At 35.8% G+C, this 27035-nt stretch overlaps 5 protein-coding genes and 1 pseudogene across 7 annotated transcripts; 3 read left to right on the plus strand and 3 right to left on the minus strand.

Annotated features, from left to right (window-relative positions):
* The first annotated feature begins 812 nt into the window (after window positions 1-812).
* Window positions 813-1805, plus strand: LOC120159090 (fatty acid desaturase 4, chloroplastic-like). The gene is given in 2 exon segments (XM_039169761.1): window positions 813-1083; window positions 1086-1805. Coding segments are annotated over 2 exon segments (927 nt in total). The 3' UTR covers window positions 1742-1805.
* Window positions 1806-2181: 376 nt separating this feature from the next.
* On the minus strand, window positions 2182-3979 carry LOC120159063. Its single transcript, XM_039169734.1, has 2 exons — window positions 3789-3979; window positions 2182-2515 (listed from the first exon to the last, which is right to left on the minus strand). Exons 1-2 carry the CDS (start codon window positions 3943-3945, stop codon window positions 2217-2219), a joined length of 456 nt encoding a protein of 151 aa, XP_039025665.1. The 5' UTR covers window positions 3946-3979; the 3' UTR covers window positions 2182-2216.
* Window positions 3980-4903: 924 nt separating this feature from the next.
* LOC120159168 (probable serine/threonine-protein kinase PBL23) lies at window positions 4904-6741 on the plus strand. Its single transcript, XM_039169825.1, has 5 exons — window positions 4904-5063; window positions 5414-5595; window positions 5683-5876; window positions 6009-6399; window positions 6568-6741. Exons 1-5 carry the CDS (start codon window positions 4946-4948, stop codon window positions 6739-6741), a joined length of 1059 nt encoding a protein of 352 aa, XP_039025756.1. The 5' UTR covers window positions 4904-4945.
* Window positions 6742-8166: 1425 nt separating this feature from the next.
* On the plus strand, window positions 8167-15633 carry LOC120159084 (annotated as a pseudogene).
* Window positions 15634-16651: 1018 nt separating this feature from the next.
* Window positions 16652-17914, minus strand: LOC120159086. 3 transcript variants are annotated; one of them, XM_039169757.1, is made up of 2 exons: window positions 17082-17914; window positions 16652-17036 (listed from the first exon to the last, which is right to left on the minus strand). In XM_039169757.1, exons 1-2 carry the CDS (start codon window positions 17805-17807, stop codon window positions 16806-16808), a joined length of 957 nt encoding a protein of 318 aa, XP_039025688.1. In that variant the 5' UTR covers window positions 17808-17914; the 3' UTR covers window positions 16652-16805. The 3 variants fall into 3 exon arrangements, with proteins under 3 accessions (XP_039025688.1, XP_039025686.1, XP_039025685.1); XM_039169755.1 differs by having other exon boundaries at window positions 16652-17016; window positions 17059-17912; XM_039169754.1 differs by having other exon boundaries at window positions 16652-17913.
* Window positions 17915-23472: 5558 nt separating this feature from the next.
* Window positions 23473-26424, minus strand: LOC120159085 (glucose-6-phosphate/phosphate translocator 1, chloroplastic-like). The gene is made up of 5 exons (XM_039169753.1): window positions 25751-26424; window positions 25310-25535; window positions 24781-25003; window positions 24061-24274; window positions 23473-23735 (listed from the first exon to the last, which is right to left on the minus strand). The coding sequence occupies exons 1-5, from the start codon at window positions 26243-26245 to the stop codon at window positions 23724-23726; spliced, it is 1170 nt and encodes a 389-aa protein (XP_039025684.1). The 5' UTR covers window positions 26246-26424; the 3' UTR covers window positions 23473-23723.
* Between the last annotated feature and the right edge of the window lie 611 nt (window positions 26425-27035).

Below are 27035 nucleotides of genomic sequence, written 5' to 3' on the forward strand. Positions count from 1 at the left end.
CGATTTACAATTTAGTCTTATAAGATTATTTAAAAAAAAAACTAAACTCAAAACAGATTATACGTGGGGAAAATAGAGTCAAATTTAAATTAAAATAAAAGGTAAATTACGCATTTAATAACTAAATTATTAGTTTTGATCCGTTTTAGTACTTAAACTTTTAATTTTTTAAACACATACTTGAAGTTTAGTTTTTTTTTCATTTTAGTACCCACCGTTAAAAATTTTAGTTTTTGTTTCATTTTAATACCCCATTCAAAATTTGTCGTTAAGATTTAAAAAAATTAAAAGTTTAGGTCTTAAAATAGATAAAAAAAAATGATAGTTTAGGTACTAAATACGTTAAGTTTTTAATGATAATGTACTAAATTGAAATAAAAACTAAAATACATAGTTTTTTACATAAATAGATCAAACCTGTTTTATTACATGTTTTGAAACGTATTTAGTATGATTTTAAAAAAATTGAAAATTTATGTAATAAAACAGGTAAAAACTGACAGTTTAGGTATAAAATACGTAGTTTACCCTAAAATAAAAGGCAATGGCGTTTTCTAGAGTTTCAAACGATTTGTGTGAGGGGCAGGGATTCACTTAATCTAAAGCCAAACAAACTGTGAGCACAAGTTTACATGGAAGACATTAGCGACTTCAATAGCCCCACGCACCCTTTTCCCACACCACATCACAGCGTTGATTCTATGACGCAAACCTTCATTGGACCAACGCCACTATTTCATGCTCTTAGCATTCATTAAATATTGCCCTTTCATTACACTAAACTTTTAGCTTCTCTTGTGCGGACTCTTTCAATGTCTATCTTGCATCAACACAGGTGCCCGTCGAGGTCTCTAACTCATGTTCCGGCCAGCCCACGGCAAAGCCCTGTTGCACTTCTGACATGTTCGGCCACCACGACCAAGCCTAGGTCTAGTCGGGACCAGTTGGTCATTGAGCCACGGCTCGAGACTAAATTGGACCCGATAACTCCGGTTATCCCTACTGCTGGTCCTCCTTTACCAAATGACCCGAGTTTGCAATCAACATGGTCTCACCGGGCATGGGTGGCGAGCGGTTGCACCACCCTTTCTTTTCCCTTGCCAAGACTGTACTGGCGGCTGCAGATTCGCATATGTGGTTTGAACCTATGGTAGCAGGCTATGCTGGGTACATTTTGGCTGACCTTTTGTCTCGGGTTTACCATTGGGGCATCGACAACTATGGCGATTCATCAACTCCGGTTTTCGGTTCACAAATCGAGGGATTCCAGGGGCACCACAAATGGCCCTGGACTATCACCAGGCGCCAGTTTGCTAACAACTTGCATGCATTGGCTCGTAGCATAACGTTCACAGTCCTCCCCATAGACATTCTTTGCAATGACCCTGTTATTCAAGGATTTGTTACCATGTGCGCTGGTTGCATCATGTTTAGCCAACAATTTCATGCCTGGTCTCATGGCACCAAGAGCAAGCTCCCTCCGTTCGTTGTGGCGCTACAGGATGCCGGTGTGCTCGTCTCTCGGACACAACATTCTGCGCACCATAGGCCTCCATATAACGGCAACTACTGCATCGTGAGTGGAGTCTGCAATGAGTTTCTCGACAAAAACAAGGTTTTCGAGGCATTAGAGATGATCATATTTTTTAAGCTCGGGGTGAGACCCAGATCTTGGAGTGAGCCTGGAACTGAATGGATCGAAGAGACGGATGAAACTCAACCTCAAGTCACAGTTTATTGATTTTTTTCCTCTGATTTCAGTAATAAGAAAATTATAAGCGAACATTTAAATGACATATGTCAATGATTTGCATTCTTGTTGAGTTCAGGCTTTGATGTATATACATTATGTTACACAGGTGATCCTTTACGTTTTCGATCCGTCTGATTTTAATCGATGGTTAAAAAAAGAGTGGTTTTGGACCAATGTAGTAACTTTTAAGGTGCTATCAATTTAGTCACTCTAACAAAAAGTCCTTGTACTTGAACCACCCACAATTGAGTCACCTAACTTCTTTTAGAAGGTTATCAATTTAATCACTTAACTTTTAGAACGTTATCAATTGAGTCACCTAGTCGAAACAAAACAACTTCCGTTGTTACCAAAAAAAAAATAGTCTTTAACATTACTTGTCTTAACAATACAGATAAGTGAGGGCAAGCAAAGGATTGATTGCATCGGTGTAAGACATCAATGATTGGGACTAAAAGTGTACTTATTCGCTAACACTTTCGCTGCAGTACGATGGAGCGGTAGAAGGTTGATATACGAACGGTCTGACGGTGTGGAAATGACCTGATGGGCGATTATAGGTGAACTTGATGCCGGTGCTACGTCCCCCTGGATGGTTGCAGTGATCGTGGAAGCTACTGATTGGTCGTGCCAAGCATGCATTCCATCGGTCACTCTCGGGCATTGTTTCCGCCACGGTGTATATCCCCTTAGCATTTGTGAAAGCTTGATAATTTACTACTTCCCCGGATTTTGTAATGCAAAGTACAGCAACCTCAGCGCCTGCAAGAAAACATTTGTTTTACATAAATATAAGGTAAACCAATAAATCGCATTGATGAGTCAAATACTTCAAGACTCGGTTTGAAATATCAGTTAAGCATCAATGCCGTATTACAGCTCGAAAGACCAAAACAACACAAAACATAGATAATAGTTATTCAACTCTTGCCATCATCGGCAACGGCAATTAAAGAGTTAAAGTGAGGAAGCATTGCTTCCACCTTAGGTCCTTAAGAAAAAGAACAACGGAGGAAGTAGACTCGGAATGCAACCTATAAAGATCACACGTCAATTTTTCTTCAAAAATTACAAAGTTCACTTTCACCTATTAATGAAGAATTCAAGATTCATTCTAGCATCACTAAAGTACGACCATTAACCTTGAGAACAGTAATATCAACCGCAAACAGTTTGAGAAACATCGTAAACATTTTCAAATTTGTTAGAGAGTTTCAGTGAGCTTCCATTTCTTTTGCCACTTACTTCACCAACCAAGCAAAACAAAGGAAGCATCGTCTCGACCAAGGTTAGTCAATGGCATTGTTGTTGCAATTTTACCACATTGGAACACCAATCTATCCTCGACGATTTGCACCAACTTAAACAACAAATCAATTACATAGCTTACTTGTCAGCCATTGCACACACACACACCACATAAGAAAGAAAACGAAATGAAAGATCATGAACATATACCGCCATTCGACATTTTAAGCCAATAACAAAGAGAATTGCTTACACAGACTTTTGGAGGATGCACCCTACACAGAAAGGATTCGTGCTAGAGCAATCAGCTCAGAGACTCTTTCTTGTACATTATAATGTCTATTTACAACACAAATGGCCAGAATTGAAAGTATTGAGCAAGCACCAACCGTAGAAGCAGCTTAGCAAAGCAAAGAAAATCACAAAAAACCCACTCGAACAGGTAAAATTGCAGGACTTGGTGAGCTAATCACACCATCGGAAGGTAATTTTAGAGCATTTCTTTTATGAAGCTAATCATAAATTGTATTAACCCAACACAGTAATTACTTGGTCAAATTCAATGAAAACCATTTCAAGTTAGCATATAATCAACCATTAATAAAAAAAAGGTGCAAACTTTGTACTATCCAGAATCCATAAACCTACCGACAAATGAAAGGGCTGTAATTCCGACCAAAAACCCACTTCAAAATTCAGCTAAAAAAACATAATTGAACCTATCTAACAACTATAATCATAAATTACAGAAAGGGACGGCAGAGAGGAAAAGGAGGAAGAGAAGAACCTTGTATAACATGATCTTCAGGACCAATGGAAGAATCAGCACAAACATCACAGACAACTCTACCATGAATCTCACCAGTCCATGATTTGACACTTGAGATCAAGAATACGGCTAAGACAACAAAACCCAGAACCAGATTCTTGCTCTTTGATTCCATGGCTAACTTTCTTTTTTAGAAACCAAAAATGAGAGCAACCACTGTTTTCTTACCAGAACCGACGCGCGTGCATATATATATATATAACTATTTCTCAGAATTATTAATTTGATTATAAACATATTATATTAATATAAAAAACTATAAATTATTTATCCAAATTAAATATTATTAAAAAATAAATTATTTAAATTGAAATTAAAATGAAGGTCTAATATTATTAGATATATAACAACTTTAATTCATGAAAATTTTAACATAAGTCAATAATTTTGTATTCAAAATTTTCATCAGTTTTCTATACCGTGTAGATAAAGTAATATTTAATAAGAATTGATTTTTTTAAATTAATCTAAGATGTTTACAAATATTAATATATTTTAAAGATTTTAGTTATTGATAATGATCAATTTAAATATCTTACTATCTTTAATGTTCAAATTTATGTATGAAAATAATAATTATTGTTTTAACCAATGAGATAACTTAATTCTTCCTATAACAAGAATTTTACTTGGATTCATGGACAAATGTAATAGATCGAACTTGAACATAGAACAAACAAAGAATCATATCAAAGAAAAGCATCGGATCAGATTAGAAGAGGAAAAACGCATATAATAATAGAAAACCATACTGATTTTCCAGAAAATCTCTTGATAACGAAACAGGTAGTTAAGAAATAAGAAAACTTTCTCTCGGATTCTATCTTTAGCAAGATCCAAGCTATTTTTGGCATTATGGGGTCAATGGGATTTGGAAATGACAGAAGCCAGAACAACAATATGAGAAAAACATATCCGTTTGATCTCCCGAGGGGCCAGAGAAATTGAAGAAAATCCACAGCTCAGCTGTGGATTTTCTTCATACTGGACCATCTCATAAATTTTGATTCAAGGGATCTTTTTTGTTGTTAAAGCAGTCGATTTTTAAGCCTGGGGTTCCGAGGATTTTGTTTGTTGATTCATATCCCGACAGCAACGAAGAAGACGACCGAACAATGAACTGCTTTTCGTGTTGTATGTCGGTAGAGACAATATGCAACAACAGTGACGGAACCGATGAGCCCAGAACACTAAAAGACATGCCTTCGTTTGCCAATATTTCATTCAAGAGTGGTACAAATTTTTCTCCAATTTCATCATCAATCAAACATGTAATGGAAGGAACATGTTTTCTGCATAAGTTTTGTTGACCCTGTTTTATGTTTTTTTCTCAATTCAATCCATGAATACAATTTGTTTGATGAAATGGGTGTTTGAAATGGATGCTAAATTGTTTGCCATTGCCAAGCCCTGTCCACTCCTTGTTTAGGTAACTACGGCCATGGAAATGGATGTACAAGTCTCGGATGTTCGTGTCGAGTCCGTGTTCGACACTCGCACCCGAGGAGTAACATAGTTGAATCCTAGAGCCTAAAGGTGGTTGATTGATTGATGTTTGAACAAAATTTCCTCTTTCTTGGCAGATGGAAGCCGAAAGAGATACATTGCCGAAGAAATAGTAAAAAGGGGTAAAGGCAACACGAGTGTAAAGACTTTTGATTACCGTGATTTATGCACTGCTACTAACAACTTCAACTCAGAGAATCAGCTTGGTCAAGGTGGTTTTGGGAGGGTCTACAAAGGGCAGGTTGAGAACCCGAATCAGGTTGTTCACGTATCCATACATGCATGCATACATACATATCATATCATATATAGATGTGTGTGACGTATAGTTGTTCCATTGTATCAGGTTGTTGCTGTCAAGCAACTTGACAGGAATGGATACCAAGGGAACAGAGAGTTCCTTGTTGAGGTCTTGATGTTGAGTTTACTCGACCATCCTAACCTCGTGACGTTGGTCGGATATTGTGCCGATGGAGATCAACGGATTTTGGTCTACGAATACATGGTTAATGGCTCCTTGGAGAGTCACCTTCTAGGTATGTTTAACATCTAAGGATACTGATGACGTGATTCGGAGCTTCGAAGGCCTTCTTTCCATGATTTGTTCTTTGGATGAGTCTGATATTTGAAGTGTTCTAAACGTATTCAGTTGTTTGTGATTATGGCCTTCAGGTTAGACTCACAGAAGAATCCATTGGACTGGGATACCAGGATGAAAGTCGCAATCGGTGCGGCTAAAGGCCTTGAATACTTGCACGAAAAGACTGATCCCCCGGTGATTTACCGCGACTTTAAAGCATCAAACATATTGCTGGACCAGGATTTCAACCCGAAGCTCTCGGATTTTGGACTAGCAAAGGTCGGTCCGACTGGAGACCAGTTGCATGTTTCCACCAGGGTTATGGGAACCTATGGCTACTGTGCACCTGAGTATGCACTGACGGGCCAATTGACTACGAAATCCGACATTTACAGCTTTGGAGTCGTGTTTCTGGAGCTAATCACAGGAAGAAGAGTGATTGACACTTCGAGACCAACAGAAGAACAGAACCTTGTCAAATGGGTAAGTTTAGAATGTTTTGTTTCTTCTAAACAATCATGGAACATTGTCACAATGTCACTTTTATACGACTCTGATTTCCAAACATATACAGGCAACACCCTTGTTCAAAGATAAGAAAAATTTCCAGCAAATGGTTGATCCATTGTTGAAAGGGAATATCCCAATAAGGGTCTCAACCAAGCACTTGCAGTCGCAGCAATGTGTCTGCCGGACGATGCGGCCGCTCGGCCCAAGATGAGTGACGTAGTAACTGCTCTTGAACACTTAATTGTGGACAAAGGACCAAAAGGAGATAACGACTACGACTACGATGAAGAACAAGAAAGAAAGAAAGAAGAGTAGTCAACAAACAAGAGTAGAGATGGCTACGGACACGGTCGAAAACATCGGACGAAAGGGAAAAGGGAACAAGAAGAGGGTTAATGGAGCTCAATAAAACTCATTTCATGGACTCAAACTTGAAATCTTACGGCATTTCATGGTCTGCATTTCTAAAAGGGTGGCTGCAAAAGGAAGCTCATGGCATATGGCTATGGCATCTTCCAGTTTCATGAAGCTTTTAGCCTTTTTACTATGCCAAGACCTGCAATGTGCAAATCCATCAACCCAAATTTGCTTTTTGTTCCAGTTGGGCTTTTCATTTGCTGAAATTTTATGAAAACTTGATTTGTGTACTCTTTCTAATAGTTAGAATTTGAAGAAATTTCATTAGATAATTTTAGCATGATCCAAGACTTCAAATGTATAAATCTTATTACTTTTAGCATACAAAATTCGTAATCATGTTAACAATATGGGTTGAACGTTAGTCAATTAACGATTTTCATATACCAAATTTGTTTTAACAAAAAATTAAAATGTTTATAAAGTAAAATGTTCCAAAAAGAAAGGAGACACGGTGACTATTTATACAAACATTATAGAGTATTTTTTATCATTATACATTTATTCGATTTTGGTCATTCATTGTTAAAACATAGAGGTGGCAAACAGTCATTCGGATCAGGTTAATATCGAATCGATTGATTTTTTATTTGGATCAACCTTTGGATCACATCAATTCAGATTGAATTGGTTATAGTCTAATCAAATATATGTAGAATTATTGATACATTTTTGTACAAATATGTCTTCTTATTTGTTAATATTATCATTTAGGCTTAATTCAATTATAAGTCTAATCAAGTATATATAGATTTTCGGTTCAAATTGCTTTCGATTTGGATTAATTTCGGACCGGGTTAAACTTGGTTCGGGTTGTTTCAGTTCGAGTTAATTTCGATTCGGATTACTTTCAGTTTGGATATTTTTGTTTCGGGTCAAATTGGATATGAGTCTATATTGGGTCAACTAAATTTTGGATTGAGTACGGTTCGAGGTAGGTATGGTTTGGTTTTCGGATCAAATTTTATCATCATGTTCGGGTTAATATCAAGTATTGCGTTGGGTAAATCAATTATGATAATTAAATTCGGGTCAATTTTACTAGGTCTATTAAAAAATAACAATGATATATGTGATGATACCTTATCAAAATTGAAAAATAAATAAATAAATACTAAGCCATCATTCTTAATTTTTCAATGATAGATGATTAAAGTAGAATAAAAAACATTAGGTATAATTTTAAACAAAATAATAAGTAGATGATAAGAAAACAGAAACTAAATAATAGATGAATTACCAAATAATCAGTTTTCCCTAAAGTTTATTAACGAAAGGAAAAAGGAAAGGGTTTTAGGCTTTCCTTCTTTACCTTCTTTAAATTTTCCCTCCTCTTTCTCCTTCTTCTTCTTCTCTCTCTCTTCATGGCGTCAATTCTGCAAGTCTAACAGTCACAGACTCACAGTCCAACTTGTAAAAACCCTCCAAAATCTCCAAAACCTTTACCCTCCGATCCCCAATATTTTTCCATATTTGCCACTCGCAGACACCCAACAAAAAGCAAACAAAACGGCTCCTTGTATAGTAAACAACCCTAGCGGCAAGCTAGCTAGACTTGCAGATATCATGACTTCCGTGGGGAGTTTTTCTTCCTCTTCCCAAGCTGCTGCTAACCCTTTCGGTAGACCGTTTTGCCCTCCTCCTTGGTTTTCCCGGTTCCGTTCCGTACATTTTTTCTTGGCTTCTTCTAGAGCCTTTCAGAGGTTCACTCTTCGACTTCAACGCCTTTTTTTCGTGTTGTTTGGGGGGAGGTTGAGCTAGTTTCTTAGACTATTTGATACCCGTTTATCCTTTTAGAGACGTCCTTTTTTTTAATTGGTTTTCGTTTCATTAGCTGATGCCTGATGCTTCGTGTTTTAGAGGGGTTTGGGGTTTATGTAATGGAAAAAAGTGTCATTTTTATTGCTTCTGTGCATTTTCAGTGCGCGGGTGTCTGTTTTTTGCCTCTCTTTTTGCTGTTCCCCCCCCCCCTCTCGTTATCTGGGTTGTTTTAGATTATGTGCTGCCGTTGCCTATTATAGAGGTTTTGGGGATTAGTGATGGAAAGTTGTGTTAAAATATGACATAAGATGTACATTAGCCATTGGAATGGAAATGCAGTAGTGTTTTAGTTTCTAGATTGTGATTTTCCTTAAGGAAATGACAAATGAAGTGGAGCTAAATGCTAATGAATTTTTCGTTACTGTGATGCTTTGATTGGAATGCTAATTGGGATATGCATGGAATTTGGATTTCCCTCTTTTATTGTTTGATTTCTAATAGATGACTTTAGAATATAGATGACATGCTAGAACAATGCTTCATTCAATTACTAGGAACTTATTCTATTTTGACTTTTCTTTTCTTTTTTACATTGTAGGCGAGAAATGTGCACAATGCAGAGTGTTCACTATGCTTTTCTCGGTGCGACCATGTCAAGTAGTTCCCGTCATTGCCATCATCCCAAAGATATGAAACTTAAGGTAGCTGCTTCTGACTATGCTAGGATGGTCCACCCTGAACCAGATTGGCATGTTTCTGATAACAAGTGCAAAGGAGCGATTGTCGACCATAGAAAGAATGAAAACCCAGCATCTTATGGAAAGTCTAGAATGGCATCATTTCGAGTGAATGATTTTACTTCTACTCTGAAAATTCCTAGCATACCCAATACTGAGCTCTCATGGGAAACAGAAGTTCGCAGGATGAAGAAGGATAAGGAGATGGAAATGGAGAGCCTTGAAGGCTGTAGTTCTTCCTCCAATTCCCAACAATACTTCAATTTGAAGCTTACTGCCCCACTATTTAAAGCAACTGATAACGAAGGATCAGTTTCCAGAAATAGTGGGAAAAATATTAGTCTTTTTGGGAGTCATTGCACACCCTTACCAACCAGTAATACTCAAATGTCTATTGAAAATCTTGTAGATACTGATGAAATAAATGGTTTTAAGCAGCTGAAGGGTTCTAGTAGGACTGTAGCCTCAACTAATGGATCTTTCCCGGGGCTGGTCTTGGACGACCACCAAGAACTTGAAACCGGTGATGATACGGATTTTCTTTCTAAGGATCATTCTTCACGCCATCTGACCATCACTAAGCAAATTTCTAGGGCCAAAAGTACATCTGCCAAAAAGATAAATGGTTCCAAGCAGTTAAAAGTTTCAATTGGACCAGACGTTTCAAGTGACGACTTTTACAAGGGGCAGTTTCGGATGACATACAAGACAGAGCACATATGGATCCTAACATGAACACAATGGAAAAAGTCAATGAAAAATGGGGTTGCTAGCATTGAAGAAACTCATCTAGTTTCTCGAGAAAATATTCACAAGCAGCTTGCTAGAATTTATGACCAGGTTCTTGTTGTAGATAATATCACTGCAGCAAAGGAAGTTGTTCTGATGCTTACAACTAAATATAGGCATCTTGTTCATGCATGTGATACTGAGGTATTAGTTCTGCTATTTCTCATCTCTTTTACCATTTTGTTTTGTTTTTTACATGTAGTACATGACTACATGCTGTATGAAATATGAATCTGCTCCAAGCATTATCCGGTCTAAATGTAATAAGCTATTTTCTATTTGCTGATGTAGAATATTTGCAGGTATCTAATATTGATGTGAAGCAAGAGACGCCTATTGATCATGGCGAGATAACATGTTTCAGTATTTATTCTGGAGAAGATGCAGATTTTGGAAATGGGAAATCTTGTATCTGGGTTGATATCCTAGATGGTGGTGGCAAGGATCTTCTGAAGGAATTTGTTCTGTTTTTTGAAGATCAATCCATCAAAAAGGTGAATGCGCCTTGCATTTGCTCACTTCTCTTTCTTCCTCGTGTTTCCCCTGATCTGCTGTACCTTTTTCTTTGCTTGTTGTTGCATAGTCCATTAGAGCACTATATCACACTAAGTCCTGAAACAAACTTGATTTTGATGTATAGGTGTGGCACAATTATAGCTTTGACAGTCATGTTATTAATAACTATGGGCTTGAGCTCTCTGGATTTCATGCTGACACAATGCATATGGCACGGTTGTGGGACTCATCGAGACGTACAATGGGCGGTTATTCTCTTGAAGCTCTTTCTGGTGACAAAAATGTTATGCAAAGAACTAAATTGCGCAAAGAAGAGAAGGAACTGATTGGTAAAACATCAATGAAAACCATCATTGGCAAGAAAAAGGTGAAAAATGATGGATCTGAGGGAAAAAGGATTACCATTGCCCCTGTTGAAGAGTTAAAGCGGGAAGAACGCAAATTATGGATTTGTTATTCCGCCTTAGATTCAATAAGCACCATGAGACTTTATGAGAGCTTGAAAAACAAACTTTTAAGCATGTCTTGGGTATTTGATGGTAAACCTGTTCCTGGTAAGTCCATGTATCACTTCTATGAAGAGTATTGGCGACCATTTGGTGAGCTGCTTGTTAAAATGGAACATGAGGGTATGTTGACTGATCAAATGTATCTTAATCAGCTAGAGAAGGTTGCTAAAGCAGAGCAAGAGATTGCTGCTAATAGGTTCCGCACATGGGCATCCAGATATTGTGATGATGCCAAGTATATGAATGTTGGAAGTGATACTCAGCTCCGTCAACTTCTTTATGGTGGCATTCTTAACAGGTACTAATTACATATTTTGTGTACAAGAACATCAATATTAATCAACATATTGCAATGAAATTTAGACATTATATTGAATAAATGAGCAAGTTGCATTTTATCATTTCCTAAATCAGAAATACTACTAATATCCAATTACATGTCTTGATTTGAGTTTCTTGCTGTTAAGTCATTGCGAATTGTATTGTTGTTGGTGGTTGTTTGAGAGCAGTGCACGACCATGTTACTCAGACTTGGGTGTGAGTGTTGGGCATGGGTATCTTTCGGGTATGGTTAGATTTTTCGTAACATTCTCTTGTATTTTGAGGATGCTTGAAGGTCATATCTCCATATTCATGTATTGCACACGAGTATAGGATATGGGTATTGATCTGGGCAACATAGGTGGAAGAAATTCAGAACTTGATGTTGCTTATGAATGTTTATTTCCTATAATCTATGGAATTATTCATACCATCAACTATCATTATTCATTATCCTGAAGATCTGCACGTCTGTTTGTTAAGGATCCAAATCTGAGTCTTTCTGATTAGAAAACTTTCAGAGTGCCGGCAGAGAGGGAGAGAGTCTGTTGAAAATTTTGAAGTGAAGTTTCTAATCATTAACTTGATTATTTCCTATTACAGTAAGGATCCAAATGTGAGTCTTCCTGATGAGAAAATTTTCAAAGTTCCAAATGTCGATAAAGTGATTGAAGAAGGCAAAAAGGCTCCCACTAAGTTTCATAATATTAAGCTGCGTAGAATTGGTGTTAAGCTCCCTGCTGAGATTTACACTGCCACTGGTTGGCCCTCGGTTGGTGGTGATGCCTTGAAGAGCTTAGCTGGGAAGGTTTCTGCTGAATATGATTTCACAGAAGACACTAATGATGGTGATGTTGATAATCTTCCTAAAACAATGACTGATGTTGACACATCTGCTTATGGAACTGCTTTTGCTGCATTTGAGGATGAGGAGAAGGGGAGGGAGGCATGCCATGCTATTGCTTCATTATGTGAAGTTTGCTCTATTGATTCGTTAATATCCAATTTCATTCTCCCCTTGCAGGTGATTATGATGCCTCATTGATTGTTCATACACGCTGATCTGCTTTTACAGTTTATTTCCTATGCCTGTTTTTCCTCTTTAGTATCTGTTTTTTCCTTATTTTTTTAATTGAGAGCTTGTGCTAATGCTTATTGGTCGAAATTTCTACTCAATATAAGAGCTGTGCATATGTCCACAATGTGCATCATTATGTGTGGTAATAATATTACGAGGATGACAAAGTGATTACATAATGCCTTTTCATGTCTGATATTACTAGCGGAGGAAGCTATCAAAATTCTGGTCTGATATTTGATCGTAACTAGTGAGTACTGCTAGGTGTCAACAAATTGGTAAAATCATGTATACTGCCAGGGTTAAAATCAAAAGACTGTGTAATTATAATGGCAGTTAAACTATATGCTAAGTGGTCAACAACCTGCCATACAATTGTGAATACTTGTTCGGCTAAGAAGATAACTTTGAAAATTAAGAAGGCTAAATTCTTCCTTAACTTGAGCTAGTATTTCCTTTCCCTTAATTAATTTTGTAAAATAACATTTTGGATGGTTTACAAGGGGAGTTCTCTCTTTACCGCAGGGGAGTAATGTGTTAGGCAACAGCGGGCGTGTTCATTGTTCACTGAATATCAATACAGAAACTGGGCGCTTATCTGCAAGGAGACCAAATTTGCAGGTTCATTCTTTTATTTTGTTCTCTGCCATTGTTTTAGCTAACATTTGAATTATTAGAACCTCAAGGTTCTATATATGTCTTTAACCGCTATGTTACCTGGATAGCATTAGACCCAAATTTTATTTGTGATGAAGCACAGTGGACTATTGTTTTTTTCTTTAGATTATATATAGTCTAAATATTTATATCCCAGGATAGTTTTCCACTATGTAATCATATGGTTGTTTCCTCCACAAAATTTGTCATAGTAAGGCATAAAGAAAAGAAAATGATAATTTTTGTTACTCTTCAAATCCTACTCGTGCCTGCTGGATTGGGATGGAAACCTATAATATTAACATCTTTCTTGTAATTTTAATTTTTGAACCAGAATCAACCTGCTCTAGAGTAGGATCGGTATAAGATACGTCAGGCATTTGTAGCTGCCCCAGGAAATTCCCTTGTTGTTGCAGATTATGGACAGGTAAGTTCATTCAGTTGGCTTTTGTTTTCATGTAATTTCATTATTGATTAGAGTATAAATTCTTATTACAGCTGGAGCTTAGGATTCTTGCACATTTGGCTGACTGTAAAAGCATGTTGAATGCCTTTGAAGCTGGTGGAGATTTCCATTGAAGGACTGCAATGAACATGTACTCTCATATACTTGAAGCCGTTGAAAGGGGTCAAGTTCTTCTTGAGTGGCATCCGCAACCTGGTGAAGAGAAATCACCAGTTCCACTCTTAAAGGTTAAAGTTAAACAAAGAAGAAAAACATTTCACTTTGCCCTGGTTTTATTTAACAGAAGGTAAAATATCTGATGACGAGGACTGTGCTTGAAATTATCCAAAAACCATCTTAATATATTGAACTAGTAACCTTTATCCTGGATACTTTTATCTATGACCGTGGTTCAAGTATGACCTAAATTGCTTTTTCAATTTGAAAGTTACAAGTATTTGATGTTTTATGTTGAAATCATTGTGGCATGCTCAACATACTTTATTCATAAATGTAGCAGGACATCGATGTATAGAAGTCTGCATATCTTGAGATGTTGCTACCTGATAGTTGGATTTGGTTTTGATTTTTGAATACAACTAGGTTGATTTTTTTTCCTCTTCATTTTAGGATGCCTTTGGTTCTGAAAGAAGAAAAGCTAAAATGCTCAACTTTTCCATTGCATATGGAAAAACTCCTGTGGGGCTTGCTAAGGATTGGAAGGTATCCTCGGAACCTAAAATATCTGTTGAAACTTAAAATTCATAAAACCTCCACGTTAATGATTGTTGAACCTCTCTTAGGTTTCTATTGAAGAAGCAAAGAACACTGTTGATCTATGGTACAAGGAAAGACAAGAAGTGCTTGAATGGCAGAAACTGCGTAAATTTGAAGCTCAGAAATTCTGGTGCGTTAAGACATTGCTTGGAAGGGCTCGCTGCTTCCCATCATTTGCTCATTGTACACGTGCTCAAAGAGGTCAAATTGAACGGGCTGCTATCAATACTCCAGTTCAGGTTGTTTTCTTTCTCATGCACTCAACTATTCGCTTTGTCTCTCTCCCTCTCTCATCTAGTTGAGTTTTACAGGGAAGTGCTGCTGATGTTGCAATGTGTGCAATGTTACAAATATCAAAGAATGATCGTCTAAAGGAGCTTGGTTGGAGGCTTCTTTTACAGGTACGCCCTTTATATTTTCATTCATATAGATTTCATTCGTTTAAGTAACAAATTTTGGACCATGCTGTCTGACTCTTCTTTCTGGAACTCAGTTCTCTTATCAATGCTTTGGTTACAACTTACATGTATTATTCACATATTTGAACATTTTGTCTTCATTCAATAAATAAGCATTGCATGAGTTATATTTGCTGGTCTGTCTTGTACGTCTTCTTAATCTCATTTCTTATGTTAGTTTAATTCAGCAAATTCTTGGGAATAACATTCTTTAGAAAACAGGTTCATGATGAAGTAATCTTGGAAGGACCAAGTGAGTCGGCTGAGATTGCGAAAGCAATTGTTGTTGAGTGCATGTCGAAACCCTTTGATGGAAATAACATTCTTAAAGTTGACCTTGCTGTCGATGCCAAGTGTGCCCAAAACTGGTATGCTGCCAAATAGACGGTGGTTTGAGTTCCAAACATGAATTTTTTTTTGGTTTCAAACACTTTCTTCCAAGACGCTATTTTCCCCCTGTTCTGAAGAGGAAGATCGGAGCTTGTGTCATCCTTGGCTGCTGCAGTAATTTAACGCACTGTACCTTCGGGATTTCATCCTCTGTTCAGCGATGTGGCCTTTGGGGTTCTTTGTGGATTCAGGTCGTAGTTTGTGGCTTTAGTCATTTTAAGGAGCATGGTGATTGCAGCGCCATATGTACAGAGAATATTGTTGCATTAGTTAGTTCATTGTAAAATTCTGATAACACTGATTCTTTTTTTTTCATCTCTCGAGTGAGAAATGTTGTTAAGCTTGATCTTGTTTCCTTTTATGTCATTCTTACTGTTCTATTGTTTTATACCTGTATTGTCCGAGCGTTTATAGTAATGTAAAATGTTAGAAGCATCAGCAGGTGTTAAAAATAAAACCATTAGAACATCCCTTATTTGTAAAAAAAAGCCACATCGGAGAGAGGTTTTTTTTTGGGTATAATCATCGGCATTCAATCTATTGATCAATTAATTCGGATCGGATATTATAAAGACAATGACGAACGTTTGAATTTATGACATTATTTAAGGAATCTAATGTCTTATACTATTAGACCAATTAGTTGTCTGTACAGCTGTCTCGTGTCGATTAAGGGGGAAATAGGTAAATCTGCTAAAATCTGGTTGCTTTAGCCCGCTTGACTATATTTGCATGTTGGAAACCCTTGTTTCCCTTTCATTTGACATGTCAGGTAAAATAAATGTACTGAACCAGAATCCTCATCAAGAAGGTTGCAAGAGCAACACAGGCTCCCAAAACCAGCAGAAATTACTGTCCCAGATCAATTCCACAGGCTGATGATAATTGCAATAGAAGCTGGCCAGCTCTTTCAACTTCATTTCCTAACACAACTTGGACCAGCTGAAACTTGAGAAATAAAGCAGCTTGAACTAAAATGATAAAAAGATCTTAAGAAGTATAACCAACAATTGATAGAAAACAAACTATACCACCATCTAACACTTGCACTATACTATATCTTAGAGGAATTTTGCTGCTGAAGGCCTCACCAACAGTTGATGCTCCTTGTTCCACACCGCAAGTTCAATCACTCCCAACGAGGGACAGAGATTCAAATAACGGAGGCTGTTACAAGTATCGCGGTCATATAAAATAATGGTCATGGAAAACACTGCTACCGTTATGTCACGGGTCGTAGACCGCCCTGCCCCCAACCTCTAGCGGGAAAAAAATCAGTAAAAGTTGGGGTCATTAAGTTCCAACCAAGAGACAAATCTCCTAAGATAATTTTTTTTTTGTTCACTAAAATCACTTAATAAGACCTGCACTTAAATTCATACTTTAACATGTGATTTCATCAACAAATACACAGGTGTGACTGAATCTCAAAACACCGAAAGTGGAACTATTGCTGATAATTCCTGATAGCAACACAACATAAAAGAAATTTTTTAAAAAAAGTAGAAGATCCAATTCAAACATCTATCTCTTCCCTCCAAACTTTTCGGTATCCTGCGATTTATCGTCGTTTCTCCGTTTCTTACTCCTCAATTTGTCACACAAGAATGCCTTCTCAAGCTGCTCCACCCTTTGGGTCAACGCGCACAGCATCCGAGTCTGCGTTTCGTTCCTCTCCGACAACTTCTCTATCAACCTCATCATCTTCTCGTTATCCTCCATTATCCTCTCTAACATCATCTCCTTCCTCCCACTTTCTTCCCCGCCAACATTTCCTTTCTCTTCCTTCTCATTTTCATCCTCTTCTTCAATTGTATTCTCATGATTGGCAAAGGAATCGACTCGACTAGTTTCTGACGCTTCCTCCTCATTCCCTTGAATTGCAGCAGCGGCAGTTCGTTCCGATTCACACGAATCAGGCAAGTGTTCAGCGTCATTGATTGTTTCCTCGAGATTTTCCGACTCCAGAGGTTGAATGCAATTATCAGAAGAATCGATATTATCTTGCCTTTGATCCACAACCTCGGCATTGCTTGATTTCACGGACTGATCACCGGAAACAATGGCGTCAACAAGCTCTTGCAAAGTAATCGCCTTCTTAATAACGGATTTCCTCAAATCCCTAACGCGAGAATCCACTCCACTCACGGAATCCAATTTAAAAAGCAAGCTCATCAGAATCTCGTTCACTTTCAATCTCTCCTTTGAATCACTCCGAATCAAATCCATTCTCTCTTTCTGGAGAACACTACGCTCGATTTCATTCACTTCCTCCCTTGTTGCCATGATCTTCTTCACGTTTTTTCGCACAAGAAATCCTCTAAACACCTTCTGGATCTTGATTGCCGAGTCGGATCTGCCCCGCTCCGAAGAGAGAAAGCGGACGGGGATGGATACCGTATTGGGCTTCAAAGATTGGACCGGCGAGGCTTCGGGCATGACCTGAACCGGGACCCCTCTGAAGCCTCTCCCGTAGCGAGGGCGAGACGATACATTCCATGGATATTGAGGAAAAGGGAAGTCCATATGTTGGCTTTTGAATGAATTAACAGGAAATTTACTGGTAATCTTTCCCTCTTCTAACTCACAGTGTGATTAAAATTTTGTACTTGCTGGGCTGATAACAGAGAGAGGGAGAAACGAAATATATAGGAGAATGCAATTCCAGAAGAGAAAAGGTAGGATCGGGAAGTTACTGGAACATTCTGGCGAGAATTTTTCTGTTTCCATTTTGCCATAAAGCCAATGAGATTTTCTCGTTGACGAGTACACGAGGTTTTGGATCCTTCTGGATAATTATCGATTTTTTCTATTTCTTGAACTAAACTCTTGTTTGGAGGGGTTTAAATACTTGTAAAGTGTACCCCTGGTCATCGACTATAAAATAACTATAAAATATTTGAGTATATTAATTATTAAAAGTTATAAAATGATCTTTTGAGTATAGAAAGTTTTGTTGAGTCTTTCGATTATTAAAAGTTATAAAATGATTATTTGACTATTTATTATGTTTTAAACTCGTCATTTTTCATTAAAAATTAACGTTCATCTGAACTAAACGTTAATATGTTGACTGAGATATGATAATCATTTAAGATTATGAAATCAAATTTTATTATATATCGGTTAGCAGGTTAGCGTACAGCTCAAATTATCATATAAATTTTAATAAAAAAAGATAAGTTTAGAAGATAATGAATAGTAAGATGATTATTTTATAATTTTTAATAGTCGAGGGACTTAATAAAATAATTTTTATAATTAATGGATCATTTTATAATTTTTAATAATTAAGGAACTCAATAAAATCATATACTGTAGTCGAATTATTTTTGTATATTTTACCTTTAAATGTAATACAAATATTTTTTTTTGATAAATATTTAATGAATATAAATATTTTAATCTAATTTAATCATTTTTAACATGGTAGAACTGTTTGTATGTATATACACGCACGTTAATTTAATACATTCATGATCAAATGCAAGATCAAATATTACAAGTAGGTGTCAGAGTAGGTCAGATCAGGTCAGATTTTAAAAGGTCTGAGTCTGGCCAACGATGAATTTTTTAGGCATGAGCCTAGTCTATAGCCTATCAAAAACTTTTATTTTAACTCGGTCTGACCTTTTTAAAAGTTTGGTCTGATCTGATAACCTTTTTAAAAGGCTTTTTAAAACTTTCGCTTGGATATATAATTTCTGGGTGGGAAAAAACGTAAAAAAAAAAATTTAAAAGGAATTAAAAATATAGCTAAAATAATTGTTGATACCCACACCTTAATATCATGCTTGCCACGATTGTATTCCCCTCCCTCGGGAACCATGTAAGTTGCCTAGGAATGAATGGATTTAAAACATTGTGGTATGCCAAAGCATTCTTTCTAAGCTTTTCTTGATCTTTTGAAATACAATCATTTTATTTGCATATTTCTATACTATTCTTAGTTTCAATGTGGTCCTAATTTGCAACATTACGCCTTTGTTTGTTTTTCCTTCCCGAAAACAAAGGGAGTTTTAAAAGGCTTCGACCAGGCCACATATATCATTCTCGATGAATCTCATGAACGTGTGTATTCCACCAAGGTTTGTGTCCCTATTCAACAAGCTATGCCTTTATTACTATTTTTTCATTTAATCTTTGGCACTTGGTTTATTGAAGAAGCAAGAGGCTGTTCCTCATCCTAAATATAATATAATTCGACCCTTGGATCATTCCTTTCGTTATTATTGCAGAAGTGTCGTCGGTGAAGTAGATGAAGAGCTTGATTCTGCTCTCGACTTGTCAAACGTTAGAGCACATCCTCTGAAGCCTGTTATCCATTGATCGAACAAGGAAAGTTTGTAGAGTTGCTAAGGACGGCACGTTGGATTAAGTTCCAAATATGATGATGAGAAACCGAATGTGTATTGATTTTTGGATGCATATCTATGTCATATTTCAGGGGTACAAGTGTTAACTGCGTTCGTATTGATCATGAACTGGTATGGAAGGCAAAAAAATGAAATGCAATTTCTACTCAGGACCCCATGTGATGTTTGCCAATTCAACTGAAAATAAATCAACTTTCTGATTTGTGGAGCTTGGCATGTGTACAAATGAATGACTTCTTGTATCGATCGATCATCCGAAGAGACTGTCGTTAGGTTTTCATGGGGGAGCAAGCTATAGAATGCATTTGTCTTGTCACCTGCATTGCTTCCGGTCTCTTTTGAAGGAAGATCAGTTGTGTTTTCTGTTGTAGAAGCTGGCCTTTTCACAGATACAAACGCCACTTTCATGTATTATACATCAATTTTAAACCATCGAGCCAGCAGAAGGTTCAATTTTGAACAACAATATCATGTAATAACAGTGTTATCTACTTCCTCTGCAAAATTTTCAACATGTCCTCCTTGCTATAGGTATAAATAAATAGAGCATTCGATAAAGTATTTGTAAATCTTTTGTATAATAAATAAGTATGAACAAAAATTTTATGTTCATTTAATAAATGAATAAACATGAATAGAGATATATTCGGTTCGTCTATGTTCGCAGATAAATTTGTTTATCGACTCTATTATAAGCTTGTTCACCGGTTTTTTCTTTTAATTTTAATTTTTTTTTACATTTTCAATATTGATGAAAGTAGAGACTAAATTGAATATAGGGTGAACTTTGGAATTCAAACTGTGAAGCTAAAGGACTAATGGTGTGATTTCATCATTTTTTAAACATATAAATGAACATGTTCGTAAACGATAAACAATGTGATGATGAACGTTATACAAATATGTTGGCATAAACGAATATGTATGTGAACATTAAATAAATATATCCACGAACACTAAATGAACTGGACACGATCACATTCAAAAACAAATAAATGAACACGGACACAATATTAAAATTTTAAATGAACACTAATCAAATACAATCACTTTTAAAAATAAATAAATAAACACAAATATAATTTTTTTCATTTGATCCGCTGTTAAAAAAGTATATTTAAATTATATAAAAATTTAAAATTTTCAAGGATACAACCATCTCTTAACACACCTCAATTCATCTCTATTTAAACGTATACATTTAATGTCATCACCAATATTTTTCTTAATCAAATTCTAGATTAAAAAAAGAAGATAAAATACATAAATAGTCTCCCAACTATAGAGCGATGTTTTGTTAAGTCTCCAAACTATTAAAAGTAACAAAATAGTCTTTCGACTGTAGGACGTTGCTTTGTTGAACATAGGAATAGTTGAGTGACCAAATTAAAAATTCTAATAATCAAGAGACTCGACAAAACAACGTCCTCTAATCGAGAGATCGTTTGCATATTTTACCGCTATAAAAATTGTTCAAAACCATAATTAAGAAAACCATATTATAATGGTAGTAATTAAGGTAACATTTCGTTTAAATATTTTTGTAATAATTGTTTAATAATTACAGTTTGGTACTAGATAAGTGGTTCTGGTCCGAATGTCAAATATGGTCCCTCCCACTCGTAGGGCACTCATTTACCAAACGGATAATATATATAATTAATTAATTATATTTCAATGTTTTCTCTTTGGACAAGGACCTTTCATTGTTTGATTACCAATTTTTAATATTTTGAAACATGGATTAGTGTAGATGTTATGAGAGATTAAGAGCTAAAATACCCACATTTTTTAATGGAACAAAAAATTAATACTATAATTTTGACCATATATGTCAATAGGTAGATTGTAGTTGTAGATGAAGAATCGATGGAAGAGAAAATCATACATAACATTTAGTTTTCATTTTATTTTAGTATCCCGTCGTTAAAAATTGAACGTGTTTAGTACTTACACTCGTAATTTTGGTCCGTTTCAGTACCTAAACTTTTGATTTTTTTCAAATCTAACATTAACTTTTGAATGAGAGTACTAAAATGATACAAAATCTAAAATTTTTAACTTCTGGTATTAAAGAGAAGCAAAAACTAAACTTTAACTATGTTTTTAAAAAATTAAAAGTTTAAATACTAAAATATACTAAAATTGATAGTTCAGATACTAAATGCGTATTTTGCTCTAATATCAAATATGTTATATCCTGTTAGACTAAACTAAAGGAAGGATTATTTCCTGATCCTTAAACTCAGAGATAAATTTTAAGTTAATCCTTTAACTTAAAAATATTTTGAACAAATCCTTAAATTATTAATATAGTTTCAATTATATCCTTCCATTCCTAATCCTTCAATTTCAATAAATCATTTACCAAAGCTGATTTTTTCGATTAAAAAAATAGAAATAAAATAATATGATATAATTCATGTGAAATTTTGAACACATAATGTAATCTCATTGATATTTTTTCCAACCATATTTCCTAATGAAAATTTGATTGGGTAGGTCGGAACTAGAAATTTATTATAGCAAAAGTTAAAATATTTGTTATTTGTTAATAAATATTTTTTTTAATTGAAGGGACCTGATAAATTTATTTATTTATTTTCTAAAAATATACATTTTAATATTAATTAATACTTAAAAATATAATTTAGCTTTGGTAAATGATAAAAAATACAAGTTCGGAAACTAACCTACACAAAAAAGGGTCTAATGATCAAATTAGGAAAAGCTATTTAATCACCTATATGTTACATATTTTTGTTTTGGTCACCAAACTATATTTTTCAAAATCATACATAGAGTTATGTTTCATTTCTATTTTGGCCACCCACTATTAGGTTCGATGATTGGCTTAACGGAAGTGGTGATGTAGTATTGGTATTATAACAATTTTGATCCACGAAACTTACACATTATACCAATTTGATGTTAATTCGAAAATTTCACGATATTTAAAAATTATATCAATTTGGTTCTCATTTTAACTTGTAATAATTAAGTAGCCTACTTTCAAAATTGTGGACCTTCCTTTTTATTTGAATTTATCTTTGTCCATCATCCTACGTTCTCTATGGCTCCCACCACCGTCTTCACATCGTCGTCCGACGAGTCCCCCAAACCCCTATCGCGACTTTGCTCACCATCACCATCGCAACGACGTTACCACTCATATGATGATTATCCCATACTCCCATTGTAGTTTTGCTCACCATTGTCATCACAACAATGTCTCCCCATTTGTCATATCATCGTTCTTCGGCAAAATACGTCTTTCATACACAGACTTTTTTTTTTATCGTTTTTATCAGTTTTCTCTCCCTGTCTATCGCTCTCATTGTGGTCCGTCCTGGCCCCAAGTTCATCAAAACCTAATTTTCAAAATCGATCCAATAACTTACGAGGGAAGATTGAGTCATGTGGTTGTATGGTCTAATCAACGTTGCAAGGGGTCAACAAAGAACAACAATGACGATCGGGATTTTAGAGAGGGGTTTTGGGATTTTATGTTGGCCAAATTGACGGATTTCCAAATATTGAAGATTTTTTGAATTATTTCGAATTAAGATCAATTTGATAAAATGTACAAATTTCGAGCACTAAAGGATTATTATACCATGTCATATCACTAGGTGAGTCGAGTCAACTATTAAACCTAAAGGCAAGTGACCAAAATAAAAACGAAACATGACATTAGGTGATCAAAACAAAAATATGATAATAAACGGGTGACTAAAAATAAAATTAAAAATATTATTTCATGTGTTTTGTATTATGTTTATGTTATCTACTTTCTGATTTTGTCGTGTTCTGCATCGTTCTAATTATTATTATTATTATTATCACAGATAGTAAAATCGACCGTCTATGGCTATTCAAACACCACCTAACAGGAAACTTTAAACAAATAACATTGTTCTTGTTCTTATTAATGATCATATGGGACCTTAATCCTTGTTTATTCAATCAGATTCCCCTCTGACCTGCAATAAAGCATAAACAAACCCAGCGGCCTTCCTATCACATTGTTTATAGTCATCTGTGTTGCACGAACCCCTGGTTTTTCTCAAGCTTTTGCCTGCAAAAACGATCGAATGAACATTGTTTAATGATAATGAAAACCAAGCAAAGAACAAACTCGTTCTTGTTAAATGAAATCGGTCCATACAGTTCAACTGGTACATTCAAATACCAAAGATGTGGACCTTGTAATGGAATCTAGTGCCAGTCTGTGCCAGTTTCGACGTCAATGGATATATATTTTCAGTTAGTACCAGATTCAAAAGATTACACCGAGTAGGGGTTAATAGACTGTCCCACAAACAGACCAAAGACACCGAACATGAAAGTGTTTTTATAACATAAAGCTGTTGCATGGTTCTTAGTTACGTATGATTACTCACCTGAGAATACAAGAAGGTTCCAAGGATAGCGATGGCGGCTCCAAGAGCATTGACTGGCTGGACAGGCGTGTGGAAGATGATGATGGACGACACTATAACAGATATACGTTTCATGGTGTTGCCAATGCTAAATGTCAAGGGAGAGATCTCATCGAGGGACATGTATGAGACCTGGTTGTAGAGATGATAGAAAATACTTTGGGCTGCTACCCACCTATCAAATATGATCGAACCCACAATTTTGTTACCAGACGGGTGTCGTTAAAGAGTATCTAACGAAGAGAACCTAAACATTGCAGTTCTTGAGAAAAGGAAGAAAACTGAAGAGAAATAATATAATGTAGTATGAGCCTAGCTGAATCTTTAATGAAACTATAATCGATTATGAATGGTTCAGTTCAGGTTATATGTGACTCGAGGCATAAATTCACTAAAGATTAATCAAATTCGATGTATAAATCATCCAATTGCATCAGTTCTTGAAAAGGAGCATCGAATTCAAGATCGATGGCATTCCATCATCTATTTGTGGTTCATATTAAAGATAGAACAAATACGTATTCACTAACAAATTCGTAAATGGATGATGGAGTATCAAACTTTTGATTAGTTTATCTAATGAGTGCAAAGCATCTGGAAGAGTAGGATGAATAAATCCAGACAGTAGTAAGCGAATGGAAACAGAACAAGGAACTACAACTTAGTATTTCATGTTATTACCAGATGAACTGTGGTCCAATTTGAGATAAAGCTGTTTCCCATCCTGCAGCCCACATCTGCGGTCCCTCCACAGCAATTGCAAAAGGTGTGAGAATTACGAGAGACAACAAAGATAGACAGGCATAGTAGTTCATCCCGCTAACGGATTTCCCCTTCATGCCCTTCTTCGAGAATATGTTACGGAGGACAAATGCCAAGTTCGATATCATAGCTCCCATAAAACCTGAAAACATGGAGTGTTGATTAAAACTATAATCTTAAATGCCAGTTGGGACCCTCAAGCAACGTAAAAATCCAAACCAAATTACCAGCTAAGAGAACACAAACCAGGATTAAAATGAAAACGAAGACCATATATTGAACATTCATAGGCTTGGTTGTTAATAAAACCGAGGTTAAAACGAATTTCGTAGGAAAAGACTGCTTGGTATGGAATTATGGAGAACATTCACCTTATATAAGAACACAACAAGAGAAATTTGTCTAACAGAACTCCTGAAACATAAAAGAAGAGATTACAATGTTTTACCAGTCATATTGAAGTTGAGTTCGGTTAAAGCGGAAAGAGCACAACCGCCGATGATTGGAATAAGGGACAGGTAAACCGAGAGAGGGAAGGTCTCCCCGAGCAAGAACCTGGAAACCAACACACTGAAAGCAGGTTCACCACTCTTGATAATGTGGGTGAATGAAACTGCAACCTTAGACATGCTCACTGTAGCTGCTACATGTCCAATTGTATGTGCCACAGCAACCTATGAACAAAATGTAAACCCAGAAATTCATTAGTATTGCAATCAGACAAACTTCAATTTCTGCAATTCTAACATTTTCCTTCAATACAGTCCAAAACAGAATAAAAGAACATCAATACCTAAAGAAAACAAAAATCCCAAAAACGCAGCTTTCAATCTTTTTCTCTCACTTTCTCAGCAACCAAACAAAAGGTGGGGGAAAGAAAGTAACTCACCGGGAACAAAGTCTTCCAAAACTCAAAATCTGTTTTTGGTGCCTCAGCAATCCTTGTAGCCCATGAAATTAACATCATCAAAGAACCACAGGCAAGGGACAAAGTCGAGGTCAACCAAGGGTAAGGGTAAGCATTCAAAACCTTCTTGTTATAAATATTGAAAACCACGTTTAAAGCCCACCAGGTTGCAAAATAAACCCCGATTTTCACCCTGTTTGCACCTTCCGCTTTCACTTGCCCGGCTGCGTCAACAGGCTGTGACTTGTCGGCTTCATAAGCCTTGCATATGATCACCGGCTTTTCCCCCTCGCCGATGCTCGAAATTGACGATATATGCAGTGGTTTCGACACTGAAAGATTGGTTCTTTTGGGGCTGTTTCGAAGATTCAAAGATGGTGAAAAGGAATGTCTGCAAATTGTTGAAGGTGGTGACCTTTTGTGAATCGAGACATCGATGCATGACGTCAAAGCAGATTGCTTGAAGCTAAAACTCATTATTTTCCCAATTCAAAGAGGGTGTTCTCGAATCAATGATCAAAGGTTTGAGGGAATTACAATGAAAAACTCAAAAGGGTATTTCTTAGTACTCGAACAAGGATCAAGAAAAGACAAATAAAAACTACAAGTTGGAAACAAGGATGGCGGCGATTGCAAAAAATACGTAGTGATCAACGATTACACAAGCAAATTTTTTTTGGGGTAAACGAATTTTCTCTTCTTTTTTGGGTTTTTTAGAAAAGGTTTTATTTAATCTAGAGAGGAGAAAGTTTGCTTAAGCTCTGAAATCTCAGTCAAAAACTGTTCTTTTCCGGTGGTTGAAAGACATAAAACACAATAAACACTTTGGTTTCATTTCATGTGAGCTTCCCACAGTTTTTTTTTTTTTTTTGGTATTAAAGTATTTGAATTCACTTTCCCTAATGGAAAAAGTCGTTTTGTTCCTTGGTTTGCGAAGGTTTGGCTTGAGAGCCACAGTATTTGTGATTACACCATACGAGCATACAAGTCAAGTATGAATAAAGTAGGGTTTATTCTAAAATTACAAGTACTAGTTTTTCCCACTAAAATAGTTCTCTATTTTTATTTAAATCACTAAAATAGTTCTCTATTTTATTTTGTTTAAATAATGTTCTAATATCGTCATCTCTTTTATTATTATTATTTGTTTAATTTTTTCAATTTAAGTTTAAAATTTATTTTAATTTTCAGAAATATTTATTTTTATGTCTTTATGACACAATTATTCTTGTATTTTTATGACATGATTTTATATATTATTATAATA

Source organism: Hibiscus syriacus, unplaced genomic scaffold, assembly GCF_006381635.1.
Source record: "Hibiscus syriacus cultivar Baekdansim isolate YM2019G1 unplaced genomic scaffold, ASM638163v2 tig00111342_pilon, whole genome shotgun sequence".
NCBI lineage: Eukaryota > Viridiplantae > Streptophyta > Magnoliopsida > Malvales > Malvaceae > Hibiscus > Hibiscus syriacus.

Excerpts from the sequence above, each read along its gene's own strand:
- LOC120159063 (XM_039169734.1), bottom strand. The coding sequence starts at position 3,945 with ATGGAATCAAAGAGCAAGAATCTGGTTCTGGGTTTTGTTGTCTTAGCC. Across the intron at positions 2,516-3,788 it reads TGAAGATCATGTTATACAAG|GCGCTGAGGTTGCTGTACTT; the intron begins GTTCTTCTCTTC and ends GTTTTCTTGCAG.
- LOC120159168 (XM_039169825.1), top strand. The coding sequence starts at position 4,946 with ATGAACTGCTTTTCGTGTTGTATGTCGGTAGAGACAATATGCAACAAC. Across the intron at positions 5,596-5,682 it reads AGGTTGAGAACCCGAATCAG|GTTGTTGCTGTCAAGCAACT; the intron begins GTTGTTCACGTA and ends CCATTGTATCAG. Across the intron at positions 5,877-6,008 it reads GAGAGTCACCTTCTAGGTAT|GTTAGACTCACAGAAGAATC; the intron begins GTTTAACATCTA and ends TATGGCCTTCAG.
- LOC120159086 (XM_039169754.1), bottom strand. The coding sequence starts at position 17,807 with ATGGACTTCCCTTTTCCTCAATATCCATGGAATGTATCGTCTCGCCCT.
- LOC120159085 (XM_039169753.1), bottom strand. The coding sequence starts at position 26,245 with ATGAGTTTTAGCTTCAAGCAATCTGCTTTGACGTCATGCATCGATGTC. Across the intron at positions 25,536-25,750 it reads TTTGGAAGACTTTGTTCCCG|GTTGCTGTGGCACATACAAT; the intron begins GTGAGTTACTTT and ends TTTTGTTCATAG. Across the intron at positions 24,275-24,780 it reads ATTGGACCACAGTTCATCTG|GTGGGTAGCAGCCCAAAGTA; the intron begins GTAATAACATGA and ends CATATTTGATAG.